Source organism: Rhinopithecus roxellana, chromosome 19 (assembly GCF_007565055.1).
Source record: "Rhinopithecus roxellana isolate Shanxi Qingling chromosome 19, ASM756505v1, whole genome shotgun sequence".
Classification (NCBI taxonomy): Eukaryota; Metazoa; Chordata; class Mammalia; order Primates; family Cercopithecidae; genus Rhinopithecus; species Rhinopithecus roxellana.
Window position 1 is genome coordinate 53,457,876 of NC_044567.1, and position 15,474 is coordinate 53,473,349.

Sequence of the window (15,474 nt, forward strand, 5' to 3'; positions counted from 1 at the left end):
CATTTTATTGTTTGTGAATTACACTGCAGTCCAGTTTGACTTAAAAAGGAAAAAAAGAGGTAGCAGCCACTGAAGAAGTGGGTTGGCACATGGCTGGCATGTGGGTATAGTGGTTTCAGAACCCTCAGGACCTGGGGAGAAGTGCTCAGTGTTTGAGAGGCAGGGCCAGCCCCCAGGCGTTCTCTTAATCCAGAGCAGAGGGAGGAGGCCGGGAATGAGGGGAAATGGCCCCAGCACAGAGCCTTTTTGAGCACGGGGCTGGGTGCAGGTGCTTGGATCGCACGTCCATGATGCCAGCGTGATGGTGGGCGCAGCCCTCCCACCCCAACCCAGGAGCTCCCAGGTTCCTTAGCAGGGGGCCTGGGGTTGGCGCCTAGCTCACAGCAGGAACCAGGGTAGGCAGAAGGCACCTCCCTCCACATGGTCCACCGGTAAGACCTCTCATACCACAGAACCTTCTCATACACTTCATCTCCTGGTGTCTTCAGCCAGCCCTGGGAGATGGGCCAGGCAAGGGCTAGGGCTCCATTTACGGATGAGGAGCCCGAGGCCCAGAATGGGCGGGTGATGCCGTCCCCAAGGCCCTCTGGTGATCTGAGCATCTAGCTTGCATCATGGTGGCCAGGCAGGGTGTGAGGCTCAGATGGGCTGGGGGTCCTGCGGACGAGGCGGTCGGCTCCAGGCTTCCCGGCCACGCTGCCTCCACCCCCACCCAGGCCGGCCTGAGTCCAGCTCTGTCCAGCCCACTGCCTGGAGCCCACAGGCCAGGATGGGGCGGCCAAGGTAAACAGAGGTCTCCTTACCTCACAGCTGCTCACCCAGGAGGGAATTCTGGGGCAAGCCCTGGCACGCTTCTAAATGGCAACTACCAAAATCCTCCTGGGGACCCTGCCCCTCCAGAGACCAGGACTCTGTGCTCCTCAGACCCCACGCTCCAGTCCTCACAGTGGTGGGAGGGGCCCCGGTGGGGCTGCATTAGGAGAAATGGAGGCACAAAATCAGAGCAGGGAGGAGAAGGGAAGCTGGACATGCGCACAAAGGCCCCCGAGTGTCCACAGTGGCTTTACCCAGCATAGGCCCCAGATGTCCATGAACTGATGAAGGATAAGCAAGCTGCAGTATGTCCAGGCAACCGAGAGGAACCAACCATCGAGGCACGCAACCGCCACGTGAAGCCTAAACCGCTGAGCTGAGCACAGGCGGCCAGACACAAAGGAGCTCCTTCTGCCCAATTCCACCTGCCGAACGCTCTGGACGAGGCTGCACAAATCTGCAGTGACAAAGCGGGTCAGTGACTGCCTGGGCCTGGGGGTGCTGGGGAAAGATGGACCACAAGCGGGAGGCGGGGGCGTTCTAGGCTGATGGATTTGCAGGGGGCTGGTGCATTTGTCAAAACTCTTCAAACCGTGTGCCTAACATGGATGCATTTTATTGTATGTGAATTACACCCCAAGACAGTTGGATTTGAAGAAAAAAAAAAAAAAAACAGACCGGGCGTTGTGGCTCACGCCTGTAATCCCAGCACTTTGGGAGGCCGAGGCGGGCAGAACGCGAGGTCAGGAGTTCGAGACCAGCCTGGCCAACATGGTGAAACCCCATCTCTACTAAAAATACAAAAATTAGCCAGGTGTGGTGATGGGCGCCTGTAATCCCAGCGACTCGGGAGGCTGAGGGAGGAGAATCACTCGAACCCAGGAGGCGGAGGTTGCAGGGAACTGAGATCGCGCCACCACACTCCAGCCTGGGTGACAGAATGAGACTCCATCTCAAAAAAAAAAAAAAGAAAAAAAAAGAGATAAGTGCCAGAGAGGAGGTAGATGTGGCCACATGCTAGCCCAGCCCACAGGAGTCGTCTTTATTTTTATTTAATTAATGTATTTATTTTGAGACAGGCTCTCACTGTGTCACCCAGGCTGGAGTATAGTAGCGTGATCACGGCTTGCTGCAGCCTCCACCTCCCAGGCTCAGGAGATCCTCCCACGTCAGCGTCTCAAGTAGCTGGGACTATGGGCATACACCACCATGCGCAGCTAATTTTTTTTCTGTTTTGTTTTGTTTCTTGAGACTGAGTTTCACTTTATCCCCCAGGCTGGAGTGCAGTGGCTCAATCTCGGCTCACTGCAATCTCGCTGTCCCAGGTTCAAGCAATTCTCCTGCCTCAGCCTCCCGAGTAGCTGGGATTACAGGCTCCTGCCAACACTCCCAGCCAATTTTTGTCTTTGTAGTAGAGATGTGGTTTCACCATGTTGGCCAAGCCAGTCTTGAACTCCTGACCTCAGGTGGTCTGCTCGCCTTGGCCTCCCAGGCAGCTGGGGGCTATACGCATGCGCCACCATGCCTGGCTAATTTTTTTTTTCTGTATATTTTATAGAGACAGGATTTCACTATGTTGCCCAGGCTGGTCTCGAACTCCTGAGCTCAAGCAATCCTCCTGCCTCAGCCTCCCAAAGTGCCAAGATTACAGACATGAGCTACCAGCCCTGGCCTCCCAGGAGTTCTCTTAATCTAGGGCAGAGAGAGGCCAAGGATGAAGGGAAATGATCCAGAGGGATGGCGGAGGACCAGGAGGGTGGGACGCTTTAAACACACGGGAGGGGGGCTTCAGCCAGGTCACACCCAGAGCTGGGGGATAGAAGAGGCCTGAGAAGCAGCCCAGGTCCAGGCAGTGGGAGATGCCAAACCTGGGGGCCCACGCTGTACTCCCCAGGCCTCCCCATAGCTGTTGGTCGTCCCCCAACCTCCCCTTGACAGCCTCTGCCAGGCTGGCCCAGGGCCCTTCTCCAGTCAGGGTCTAGGGGGCTGTGTGGCATCAGAGGAATCTCTGGCCCAGATGGTGTCAAGGTTGGACTGGGGTACGGTCCTGGCATCCTCAGGCCCCTGAGTGACTAAGGAGACCTGTTGGAACCCGTGTCTGCTCCCTTGAGGGCTCCAGCCAGCCTCCAGCCTCCACACTGCACAGAGCCGCTAAATTTAGCCAGGACAGGGAGGCTGTCCTGGGGCCGAGTGCTTGGCAGCAAGGCTGTCTCCCTACAAGGCCCGGCCCAGTACCCGAGCCGGCCACCCGGTCTTTGGGCTTATAAGGCAGGACTGGCAGCTCTCAAGTGCTGGAGGCTTGAAGTGGGCCCGGGGCCAAGCCCTCAGACTTTGGGGAGCCTCCTTCCCAGCCACCAGCAGACAAGGGAACTACTTACTGTGTGACCATGGGCCAGGGACTCCACCCCCACAGCCTCAGTCTCCTGATCTGTCAAATGCAGGCTCTAGGACCTGCCTCATGGGGCTGTTGTGAGGAAAACCCTGCCGGACTCCAGAGTGTGGAACTCTGGCCTCTGCCCTGCCCACCTCAGCCCCAAACGCCCAGAACAAAGGCAGGTGTCTGTCCCTGAGGACGCTGGGGCAGGGCCCAGGGGTGAGAAATCACAGACCTTGGATCAGAAAGATGCATTTTAGAGCCAGTGAAAGAGACATTGACCCCGGCAGCTGGCTGTCTTGCTCTTGTGGAGTTAGCAGCAGCAGGGAAATAAATGTAGGTCCCTGGGGTGCACTTTGGATATGATAAGATCCCCAGATGAGACGGTGCTCCAGGCCAGGCCGCTTTCTCAGGGCCAGCGCCAGGGCCCAGGCTGTCACGGAAGCACGTGTGTGTGCTCCAAGCAAGTCTGTTGGCCCATCAATCTGTCCAAGCAAGTCTGTCGGCCCATCCGTCTGTCCGAGCAAGTCTGTCGGTCCATCAGTCTGTCCGAGCAAGTCTGTCGGCCCATCCGTCTGTCCGAGCAAGTCTGTCGGTCCATCAGTCTGTCCGAGCAAGTCTGTCGGTCCATCAGTCTGTCCGAGCAAGTCTGTCGGCCCATCCGTCTGTCCGAGCAAGTCTGTCGGTCCATCAGTCTGTCCGAGCAAGTCTGTTGGCCCATCCGTCAATCTCTCTGTCAGCAAGTGTGGCTCGTTGGAGAAGGAGGAGGCGGAGGAGGAGGAGGAAGACGTGGTGGTGGTGTGAGAGGAACAGACATAGATTGAAGAACTTCCTGACCTTCCTTCCTTCCCTCCCTCCCTCTCTTCCTCTCCCCTCCCTCCCTCTTCCTTCCTCCCTTCCTCCCTCCCTCCTTTTTTCCTTCCTTCCCTCCTTCTTTCCTCCCTCCTTCCTTTCTTCCTTCCTTCCTCCCTCCCTCCTTTCTTCCCTCCCTCCCTCCTTCCTTCCTTTCTTCCTTCCTTCCTTTCTTTCTTCCTTCCGTCCCTCCTTCCCTTCATCCTTCCCTTCCTTCCCGTCCCTTCCTTTCTCCTCCTTCCCTCCCTCCCTTCCTTCTCCCCTCCCTTCCTTCTTTCCTTCCTTCCTTCCTTCCTCCCTCCCTCCCTTCCTTTCCCTCCCTCCCTCCCCCTTCCTTCCTTCCTTCCTCCCTCCCTCCCTTCCTTTCCCTCCCTCCCTCCCTTCCCTCCCTCTCTTCCCTTCCCTCCCTTCCCTTCCCTCCCTTCCCTTCCTTCTCCCTCCCTCCCTTCCTTCCTCCCTCCCTCTCTTCCCTTCACTCCCTCTCTCCCTCTCTTCCCTTCCCTCCCTCCCTCCCTTCCCTTCCTTCTCTTTCTTTCCCACTCTCTCTGCCCCCTCCCTCCCTCCCTCCCTCCCTCCCTTCCTTCCTTCCTCCCTCCCTCCCTTCCTCTCTTCCCTCCCTCCCTCCCTCCCTTCCTCTCTTCCTCCCTCCCTCCCTCCCTCCCTCCCTCCCTCCTCCTCCCTTCCTCTCTTCCTCCCTCCCTCTCTTCCCTTCCTTCTCCCTCCCTCTCTTCCTTCCTCCCTCTCTTTCCTTGACTCCCTCCCTCCCTTCCCTTCAATCCCTCCCTCCCTCTCTTCCCTTCACTCCCTCCCTCCCTCCCTTCCCTTCCTTCTCCCTCCTTCCCTCCCTCTATGTCTCCCTCCCTCCCTCCTTCCCTTCCTCCCACCTTTCCCTCCTATCCCCGCCACTCTCCAGAACGTGGTGTGCATGTCAGGGAGAAGGGTGGCTGAAAAGGGACCCAGAATGGCCTACACAGTCTCAGCATCCACCCGGCTCCCCAGCACAAGCAGCTGTGTCCTGGTGCCTCCCACTCCAATGGCCACAGGGGCAGCTGGGAAAGAAGCTGTCTGGGGTCAGGATCAGGCCAAGGAGGGACGTGGCCACCACAGCTCTGGCTCCCGACATCTCTGGATTTTCTTTAGAAAAGCCCGTGACACCCACTGGATTAGCAGAAACTCCGCGAGGGGTGAGACTGATCTGCCTGACAAGCAGAGACTGACCTGGGTGCCGGAAGGGGCCACGGCAGCCCTCTGTGGGTGACCCCTATTCAGACAGGCTGCTGGGATGCCTAGCCCCAGGGCCTGGCTCCCTGCCTGGAGCACTTCCAGCTCATGGCTCACCAGGAAGAAGACTCCTTATCAGCCTTAAGGGTGGGGCGGCTCGGACAATGGGGGCATGGGGGCTGGCCAGGGAGGCCCCTGCTTCTAGCTTGAACCTCCAGTAACACCCCGGGTGAGCCTGGGCAACTCATTTCTCTTCTCTGAGCTTGGTTTCCTTATCTTCAAAACGCGGGGTGGGGCTGGGGAAGCCTCCAGCTCTGAGGAACTAACGCGGGACTCTCTGCCCACGCCAAACCCTTGTGTTCAGGGCCCGAGCCGGGGTTGGGAAGGGAAGGTAGGGACAGCAGAGGTGCTGTGCTCCACACTCGATGGTGGCCTCCAGTTCTCTGTCCCATGTTGCTGAGACCCATCCCCTGTGAGCCTCGACCTAGAAGGAATAGTCCTCATTACCCCAATTCACCCCAAAGTACAGACGAGGAAGCAGGCTCGGAGAGGCGAGGTGACACCCAGCCCCCACAGCCAAGAAGTGGCAGAGCTAGGGATCTCCAAGGTCAGGCTCTCTCCGTTGGTCTTGGGCCCCCGATGGCACTGAGTGACTGATGTGGTGCTTGCCTTGTCTGGGCACCTGCTACCTCTCTCCCTTTGATGGTGGCCCTGGCAGGACAGATGGTGGGAGAGAAGAGGTGGGGGATGGAGATGCCAGCTCAGCATTGAGATTGACCGGGCACAGGCCAGGCTGGAACTCAGAGCCTCCTTCCTCTCTGCCCTGCTTGCTACAGGCCCTCGGGGACGGAGCAGCCAACCCTGGCAGGGGAGGATGGAGGGTGGTGGATGGAGATGGGGCTGGGGATGGATGTCTGATTTTGGCAGTGGAGGGGAGTTGGGGGGAGGCTCTGAACCTGAGGACACTCCAGCTTCCCCCAGGCCCTGGCCAGAGCTCCATCTTGCCGGTTTTGGGGGGAAGATCACTTGGGGAGTCGGCTGAGAGCTTTATCTTTGCCCCTGTGACGGGTGGCCTGTGGTTTCCTGCCAATAACTCCTGTTTCCGGAGGCCCAACAGGGCCCGCGCAGAGCCAGGAGGGGCAGTGGGGCTGGGCCTGGGTGGCCCCACCAGCCCCGCCCCATCTATCTTTGGGAATTTATTTGTCCATGGGCGAGGCTGGTCTGCAGTCTATTGCCTTCCAGGGGCCAAGAGCTGCTCTGACCGCCCAGGGATTCTCTCTCCAACCCAAGTGCCTCCAGCTGACCTCTGGCAGCTGTCCTCTGGCCCCATCTGCACTGCCCCGCTCTTCCCAAGGGGCCAGGAAGCCCCCAGAAGCTCTGTCATCAACGTGGGTGGTGGCACCCGGCTCACCCTGAGAGCAGAGGCCGTGCAGGGGGCTCGGTTCTGAGCCCCAGCCGGCCCACCATGGCACGGCGGTTCCAGGAGGAGCTGGCCGCCTTCCTCTTTGAGTATGACACCCCCCGCATGGTTCTGGTACGCAACAAGAAGGTGGGCGTTATCTTCCGACTGATCCAGCTGGTGGTCCTGGTCTACGTCATCGGGTGAGTCCGGGCCCCTCCCGCTGCCTGCCTGCCTGCACCAGCCCCTACCCCCGGCCTGTCCTCCAGACTCTGGGATCACTTGTGTGCCCCTCTTCCTCTCCATCCAGTGGAAGGCCTTCCTGGCAAGCCACTGTGCGGGAATAGAAAATCCTGCCAACTCACTGTTGAGATGGGGAGGAGGCCGGAGGGGAAGCTCTGCCCCTGGGCCTTCGGTGAACAGGAGGCAGAGTCCCTGGGTTCTGAGGAGCCAGCTCAGTGTTACGGTTCCTTTGAGTGGTTAGTGGTGTTCAGAGTCAGGGCCCCACCAACCACAGCCACTGAGTCCTCGACCTCTGACCACCTGCCAAACCAGGCTGCCACCGACACACAGGCCACATCCACACAGAGGCCAAACCAGGCTGCCACCGACACAGAGGCCATACCCCATACCTGTCACCCCATGTGACAGGTCAGAGAGGGACAGACTCTGCTGCCACTTTCCCTGCCTAAGCGAGGGACATCCAGGGATGTTTGAGGCCCTTGGAGCAGAGAAACCCTCACATTCTGAGTACCTGGTGCCTTCATGTTGGCATGTCAGGCAGAGGACAGAGATCGGTTCTGGTCCCAGGGATGATAGTTCCTTTCTGGGCATCTCTGGACCTGTCCCGCCGGGCCGGGAGTGCAGAATCAGAGGCAGTATGGGACACTCCTGCAGTCCTGGTTGTCTCGGGAGCCAAGACAGGCCTGGCAGAGGCTGGCATACTTGTGAGTGTGCGTATGCAGCTCTGTGCCCATGTGTGTCTGGGTGTGTGTCCCTGGGGCTGGGTGCTCACATGTGGGTACCCTTGTGTGTGCATATGGCTGTGCCCATGTCTGCCCTGTGGCCAAGTGTCTGGGTGGCTGATGTGTGTCCCCTGTGTGTGGTGCCTCTTGGCCGCTCGCAGTGACTCTGCGGAGGGCTCCTGGAGGCCCCAGGGCCACTGGAGGGGGCTCAGCTCCTGCTGGGGGTCTGGGGGTGCCCAGTAGCCTTTGTCTACCTGTGCCGTGTGATTCTGAGGGCTCTGCCCTCCCCATTTTTACTGTGGTTCCAAACCAGAACTGCTAAATGGAGTCCAGGGCAGGCAGACCCAGGGCCCAAACAAGGACCACGGAGTCCTAGTCCCCCTGAAACTTCTGGCATCCAAAAGAGCCCTCCCTCTGTCCCACCAGTCCCCAAAACCTCAGAGCTGTCCAGGTGGACCCAGGGTCAGGCCCCAGCCTTGGCCTCTCCTCTCTCTCGTTCAGAAACTAATCTGACATCTGCGATGGTGTTCGAGCTTGGGAAGGAAACACCCAGAGGGGGCAGTGAGGTTTCCAGGCCCACAGCAAGTCAGCAGCAAACCCGGGGTTGGAGCTGAGCCCTCCTGACCCCCAGGCCTCTGCTGTGCCTTCTTCTTCCTCACCATCACCGGGGGCTGGGGATCCTTTCTACTGCGCACTGATGATGGGGTGCCAGGCACAGGACGGGCCAGAAGTCCACCATTAGAGCCACTCCTGACCCTCCCTGGAAGAGAGAGGCTGTCTGCTCAGGCCCAGCCTACCCTTGCTGGAAGACGCTGGGGGAAGACTGTCCTCTCTCTGTCCCTGCAGCTCCCTAGTTCTGCTGTCAGATCTGCAGGTGTGAGGGGCACCAGGTCCCTCCTGTGTGTGGGTCACAAGCTGTCAGCGTAGGAGGGACCCTCCCATTCCCAGCCTATGCCCCATGCTGCTGCCCAGCTGGGAACCTATACCTCCAGTGACGGGGACCTCACTACCGCCCTCCTGCCCGTCTTCCGCCCCAAGACCGTCTAATCCGGTTCCAGATGGATGTGGCCCTTCTCGGTGTCTGTGGGCCCCAGCGCCACAGGGGTTTAGCCAGGATCTCACAGCTTAGGAAGAGGCTAACCAGGATTTGAGCCCACTTGCATGGCTCCAAAGTCAGCCTTGATATTCTGGAAAGGAAACATCCTCAGAGAGAGGGCACTGGCCTGCCCACGTCACACAGCAGAGGATGGAAGGAAGGCAGGATCCCTCACCACCAGCAACCCCAAGGGCTGCAGGCTCAGGCTTCCAGCTCCTGCTCCGGCTGTGGCGCCTGCTGTCTCTTGCGCCCTCGTCTGGCCACTGCCCAGTACTGCACTGACCTCAGCCAGGAACCCCCAGCGGCAAACCCAAGTTTGCCCACAGTGCCAGCAGCAACCCCACAGTGCCAGCCTGGACTTGGCCTTGGCATCTCCGGGCTCAGCTTCCTAACCGGCCCATGGGGCACAGGTTGCAGGGGACCCCCCTAAAGTGCACTCCCCTCAGCACTTTGCTGTTTCCTGGGGAGGGCTTTGCTTTCATGTCTGATCCTGTAGGCACTGCCGGGGGATGGAAAGGAGCATGAGAGAACAGCCAGGCCCCTGCGTCCCAGACGCAGGGCAAAGCCTGGGTGGGGGATGGGTGGACACAGAGACAGACCTGGACAGAGGGACAAACGCTGGAGCACAACTCAGACGAAGGGAGGGAGGTCCCGAGACTCAGAGATGGACAGAGTTACTGAGGCTGAACAGAGACGCTGAGATGCCGAGAACAGACTCTGAGAAGGAAAACTGAGGCTGTGGTCTCTGCTAGTTGTGCTCCTCCAGGAGATCCCGGGCAAGTGCAGGCAGTGAGTGGGCCTAAGACCAGAAGGCTGAGCTGAGCTGACCCTCTTTCAGATCCAGTTAAGATGGTCTCAGTTAAGGCCGGGTGCAGTGGCTCACGCCTGTAATCCCAGCACTTTGGGAGACTGAGGCAGGCAGATCTCCTGAGGTCGGGAGTTTGAGACCAGCCTGACCAACATGCAGAAACCCCATCTCTACTAAAAAATACAAAATTAGCCAGGCGTGGTGGTGGGCGCCTGTAATCCCAGCTACTGGGGAGGCTGAGGCAGGAGAATCGCTTGAACCCGGGAGGTGGAGGTTGCGGTAAGCCAAGATCACACCTCTGCACTCCAGCCTGGGCAACAACAGTGAAACTTGGTCTGAAAAAAAAAAAAAAAAAAAAAAAAATTAGCCGGGTGTGGTAATGTGTGCCTGTAATCCCAGCTACTCGGGAGGCTGAGGCAGGAGAATCACTTGAACCTGGGAGGCAGAGTGGAGCTGAGATCACCCCATTGCACTCCAGCTTGGGTGACAGAGTGAGATTCCGTCTCAAAAATAATAAATAGTCCGGGCGCGGTGGCTCATGCCTGTAATCCCAGCACTTTGGGAGGCCAAGGCAGGCGGATCATGAGGTCAGGAGATCGAGACCATCCTGGCTAACATAGTGAAACCCCGTCTCTACTAAAAATACAAAAATTAGCCGGGCGTGATGGCGGGCACCTGTAGTCCCAGCTACTCGGGAGGCTGAGGCAGAATGGCGTGAACCCGGGAGGCGGAGCTTGCAGTGAGTGGAGATCACGCCACTGCACTCCAGCCTGGGCGACAGAGCGAGACTCCATCTCAAAATAATAATAATAATAATAATAATAATAATAATAATAATAAATAAACTAAAATAAATAAAAAGATGGTCTCAGAGCTCTCCCCAAAGAGGTGATGAGCTCTCTGTCTCTGGCAGTATACAGGCAATGGGCTGTTATCTGTGACCCAGCAGGCCATGCTAGGGGCACACTGGGTCAGGGAAAGGAGAGGGCTAGTTTTGCTGCAGCATAGAGGAGCTTCCCCAAGGATTTGTGAATGTTGCTTGGGGAGGAAGCCTAGGAGGCCTTCCTGGAGGAGGTGTCACACTGATGGAACCAGCCATAAGCAAAGGCCTGGGGGCTGTGGGCTGGGCTGGGCTGGGCTGCTCTCAGCTTTCTCTGCAGTCCCTCTGGGTCTCTTCTCAACTAAGTCCTCACTCATCCCCTGCGCCTCCATACAGACCTCTTGAAATCACATGTTCTGAGATCTCCAAGTGGAGATCAGAGTGCACCAATCAGGGAGAAGGATGGATAGAAGTTATTGCTGGGAGAAACACATCCAGGGACCATTTCTGCAGCATCTTCTCCATGCCTGGTGCTGTGCCGGGGAACAGAGGTGGGACATGGAATGGAGAGAGGGAGAGGGAGGAACTGAGGGTGAATTAGCTAGACTCCTTTGATTCCCGAAAAGCCCAGTCAAACCTGATTTAACAGGAAGGGTGGGCTGGGTGCGTTGGCTCACACCTGTAATCTCAGCAGTCTGGGAGGCCAAGGAGGTGGATCACTTGAGGTCAGGAGTTTGAGACCAGCCTGGCCAACATGGTGATAACCTGTCTCTACTAAAAATACAAAAATTAGCTGGGCGTGGTGGCGGGCATCTGTAATCCCAGCTACTTGGGAGGCTGAGGCAGAAGAATTGATTGAACCCAGGAGGTGGAGATTGCAGTGAGCCGAGATTGCTCCACTGCAGGCCAGCCTGGGCAACAGAGTGAGACTCCATCTCTAAATAAATAAATAAACAAATAAATGAATACATAAATAAAAGGAAGGGCGGGAGTATCGGGTAGTTTAGGTAACTGAAAAATCAGTGTGGGCTTCAGGCCTGGCTGGATCCTCCAGGATGAAGACACGGAGGGGTAAAGTTTAGAGGGGAGAGGGGATGAGGAATTCTCATGGGTCCAGTCTTGGTTCTCAAAAGAAACTGTCCAGGACCTGTCTCCCTTTTCTGGCTCTTCTTTCTTCTGTGGAAGCGTCATTCTCAGGCAGGTTCTCTGTCTTCATGGTGGTGACATGGTGACCAGCAGCTCCGAGCTGACATCTCACCAGCTTAGTCACTCCTCAGGCACAAGAGCTGCTCCTTCTCCAGAGCTCCAGCGAGTCTCAGGCTCAACTCTTATTGGACAGGGTCGGGTCCCGTGCCCACCCCAGAACCAATCAATCATTGCGGTCAAGGAAACGGAATGCCCTGATTGGAGGAGCCTGGTTGTGTGTCCACCACTTCCAGGTTCTCCTGTCAGGAAGCAGAGTGTGAACCAAGGTCCTGGGGCCGGAGAAGAATAGAGAGTCACTGGGACTAGGCTGAAGGGGGCATAAAAGGAGCCCAAGAGAGAGGATGTGATAGGGCAAGCAGGGGCGATGGCGAAGGCCTTTGAACACCGCGCTGAGGGGCAGGGATTTCTCCTGCAGGCAGAAGGGAGCCAAAGAAGGATGTCTAGCAGGGGAGGGCCTGGGGCAGGCAGGGTTGAGCGTGGGGGCCAGAGGCAGGACAGCTGTGAAGAGGCCACAGGGATGGGAAGGGAGGACGGGGCTGTACCCAAGGCAGAGGCAGTGAACACAGGTGACAGATGTTGTCACCCTGGCAGGCCTCACGCCTGGGGCGGCCCCTGCTCAGCTTCTGCCCATCGTCGCAGCGGCACGTGACACCTAGCACAGCCCAGAGCTTCCGACATCTCAAGAGAAGTGGGAAGTGAGATTTATGCATGAAAGAAACCTCTTGGTGACGTATTAAAAAAAAAAAAAATGGAAGAAAGAAAAACAGGCCAGGGTGTCGTGGTGCATGCCTGAAAACCCAGCACTTTGGGAGACCAAAGTGAGCGGATCACTTGAGCTCAGGGGTCCAAGACCAGCCTGGCCAACATAGTGAGGCCCTGTATCTGAAAAAAAAAAAAAAAAATTTGCTGGGTGTGGTGGTGCGTGCCTGTAGTCAGTCCCAGCTACTCAGGAGGCTGAGATGGGAGGATCACCTGAGCCTGGAAAGTTGAGGCTGCAGTGAGCCGTGACTGAACCGGTGCACTCCAGCTTGGAGGACAGAGTGACGCCCTGTCTCAAAAATAAATAAATAACAATAAAAATAAAATAATTTGGCCTGGCGTGGTGGTTCATGCCTCTAATCCCAGCACTTTGGGAGGCCGAGGCGGGTGGATCATGAGCTCAGGAGATCGAGACCACCCTGGCTAACACGGTGAAACCCCATCTCTACTAAAAATACAAAAAATTAGCCAGGCGTGGTGGCGGGCGCCTGTAGTCCCAGCTACTCAGGAGGCTGAGGCAGGAGAATGGCGTGAACCCGGGAGGCGGAGCTTGCAGTGAGCCGAGATCTTGCCACTGTACTTCAGCCTGGGCGACAGAACGAGACTCTGTCTCAAAAAAAAAAAAAAAAAAAAAAAAAGAAAAACACAAATCGTTGGCCTGAGATTCAGTTCCACATTCAGTTAGTCATTCACCACACAGGTGTTTATCAAGCCCCTACTATGTGCCAAGCTCTGTTCCAGACACTAAAAATACAGAAGTGAACAAAACACACCAAGATCCTGCACTCAAGGAACTTACCGAGACGCTCCTCGACTTGTCTGCAGGTTGCATGGGGGCCTCAGGGTGGGCCCCACGTCTGAGCCTGGAGTCTGCTCCTGTCCCTCCCCAGGGCTGCTGCTCCCTGACAGCACACACCCCATCTGGTCAACTCCTGCCTGTGGCCCATGGCCACACCCTGTGTCCCACCAGCCACCTGGCCAGTCCTTCCAACCCATGCCAGAGCTGCCCCCGCACCTGTCCCAGCTCCTCCAAGGTCTCAGTCTTCCCACAACCAGCTCTTCTGGGTCCTTAGATGAAAGCTGAGGGAGGACAGGAAGGACTAGGGGACCCAGCCAATGTGGGCATGATGGGGAGGGTAGCTGTGAGGGTGCTGCCCAGGTACTGAGCCTGGGTGACAGGGTGAGGACAGCACCATTCTCCATGACGAGGACACAAGGGAACAAGTTCTAAAGGGAGATGGACAGTTCAGGTTGATCCAGTTGAATTTCTGTCTGTTTAGTGGTTAGTACTTGGCATGGAAATAGACCTTGCAGGCCGGCCACAGTGGCTGACGCCTGTAATCCTAGCACTTTGGGAGGCCAAGGTGGGTGGATCGCCTGAGGTCAGGAGTTGAAGACCACCCTGGCCAACATGGTGAAGCCCTGTCTCTACTAAAAATACAAAAATTAGCCGGGTGTGGTGGCATGCACCTGTTATCCCAGCTACTCAGGAGGCTGAGGGAGGAGAATCGCTTGAACCCCGGAGGTTGAGCCTGTAGTGAGCCAAGATCACGCCACTGCACTTTCAGCCTGGCAGATAGAGTGAGACTCTGTCTCAAAAAAAAAAAAAAAAAAAAAAAAAAAAAAAAAAGAGATACTTTATCAGGACATCATCACATTGTAAGTTGAGGAGCATCTGGACTTAGCGTGGTTTGACTTAGGATTTTTTTACTTTATGGTGGGTTTATTGGGGGTATTAAGAGCCTTTTTGACTCCGGATGGGTATATCAGGTTATAGCCCCATCGTAATACGAGGAGCATCTGTGTAAGACCTTTGGGTGTGAGATTTTTGTTTGTTTTGTTCACTTTCGCGTTTGTTTTGTTCAACAGTGTTAGGCACATTAATAGGGGCTGGATAAATAGGTGTTTGTTTTTGTTTTTAAGTAGAGACAGGGTGTTGCTATGTTGCCCAGGCTGGTCTCTAACTCCTGGCCTCAGGTGATCCTCCTGCCTCAGCCTCCCAAAGTGCTAGAATTACTGGCTCATGTTTGTTGAATGACTGAATGTGTGGAATTGAATCTCAGGGGAGAGTGCAGTGTGAAGATAGAATTCTGGGGACACAGCGTGTCTGAGGCAGCTCACTCAGGGAATGGGGGTGGATTGACATTGAAAGAGGAATGTGTGAGGGAGGAACAGAGAACAGTGAAAATGGGACGTTTTCATTATATGTGCCCACTGAGTGCTAATTTTTGTATTTTTAGTAGAGACAGGGTTGCACCATGTTGGCCAGGCTGGTCTTCAACTCCTAACCTCAGGCGATCCACCTGCCTTGGCCTCCCAAAGTGCTGGAATTACAGGCGTGAGCCACTGTGTCCAGCCTGAGAGATCTATTTCCATGCCAAGTACTAACCACTAAACAGAAAAACTCATAGAGGCCGGGCGCGGTGGCTCACGCCTGTAATCCCAGCACTTTAGGAGGCCGAGGTGGGCAGAACACCTAAGGTCAGGAGTTCAAGACCAGCCTGAACCCAGGAGGCAAAGGTTGCAGTGAGCCGAGATCACGCCATTGCACTCCAGCCTGGGTGACAGACTGAGACTCCATCTCAAAAAAAAAAAAAAAAAAAAGAGAACTCATAGAAGCTTCCCTCAAACACTTACCTAGATGCTTCCGTCTCCTGAGGCCCAGGCTGAGTATGTACTAGGGTTTCACTAAGCACTTATTGAGTAAGCAGCGCCTTTGAGGTAGGTGGCCTCAGCTCTGTTTTATGGAGAAAACCAGGGCTCAGAGAGGTGCAGTCTCTACCCTGAAGCCACACAGCTGGGGAGCAGCAGGGCTGGCACCTGACCCTCAGCCACTCCACATGTGGCCTCTTCCACGAGAAGGCCACCGGAGAGCCTTGCCGATGACAAGGTAGAAAGCATGGTGAGGGTTATTTCTGGAAGGGGAGAGGCTTCCGAAGATGCCTGTGTCTGACATCAGGCCCTCTTGGTTGTCTCCCAGGGTGGTGACAACAAAGCCCGACCAAGGCATGGCTTTGGAGGAGTGGACCCGGCACCATAGTCATTCTATTATTTTTGCTTGTTTGTTTGTTTTGAGACAGAGTCTCACTTTGTCGCCCAGGCTGGAGTGCAGAGCGCGATCTCGGCTCACTGCAACCTCCGCCTCCCAGGTTCAAGCGAGT

The 15,474-nt window shown here is 56.4% G+C and overlaps 1 protein-coding gene and 1 long non-coding RNA gene across 3 annotated transcripts in view; one reads left to right on the top strand and one right to left on the bottom strand.

Annotated features, from left to right (window-relative positions):
• LOC115894918 lies at nt 1-7,564 on the bottom strand. Of its 2 annotated transcripts, none has more exons than XR_004055157.1 (4): nt 7,414-7,564; nt 1,068-1,270; nt 804-970; nt 1-657 (listed from the first exon to the last, which is right to left on the bottom strand). It is a non-coding gene; the product is annotated as an uncharacterized LOC115894918 (long non-coding RNA). The 2 variants fall into 2 exon arrangements; XR_004055156.1 differs by lacking the exon at nt 7,414-7,564 and adding an exon at nt 5,258-5,424.
• Nucleotides 6,377-15,474, top strand: part of P2RX1 (purinergic receptor P2X 1) — a 22,633-nt gene continuing 13,535 nt past the window's right edge. The window contains exon 1 of the mRNA XM_010382194.2: nt 6,377-6,862. Coding sequence (XP_010380496.1) covers nt 6,726-6,862 — 137 coding nt within the window. The 5' untranslated portion in view covers nt 6,377-6,725. The remainder of the gene's footprint in view (nt 6,863-15,474) is intronic.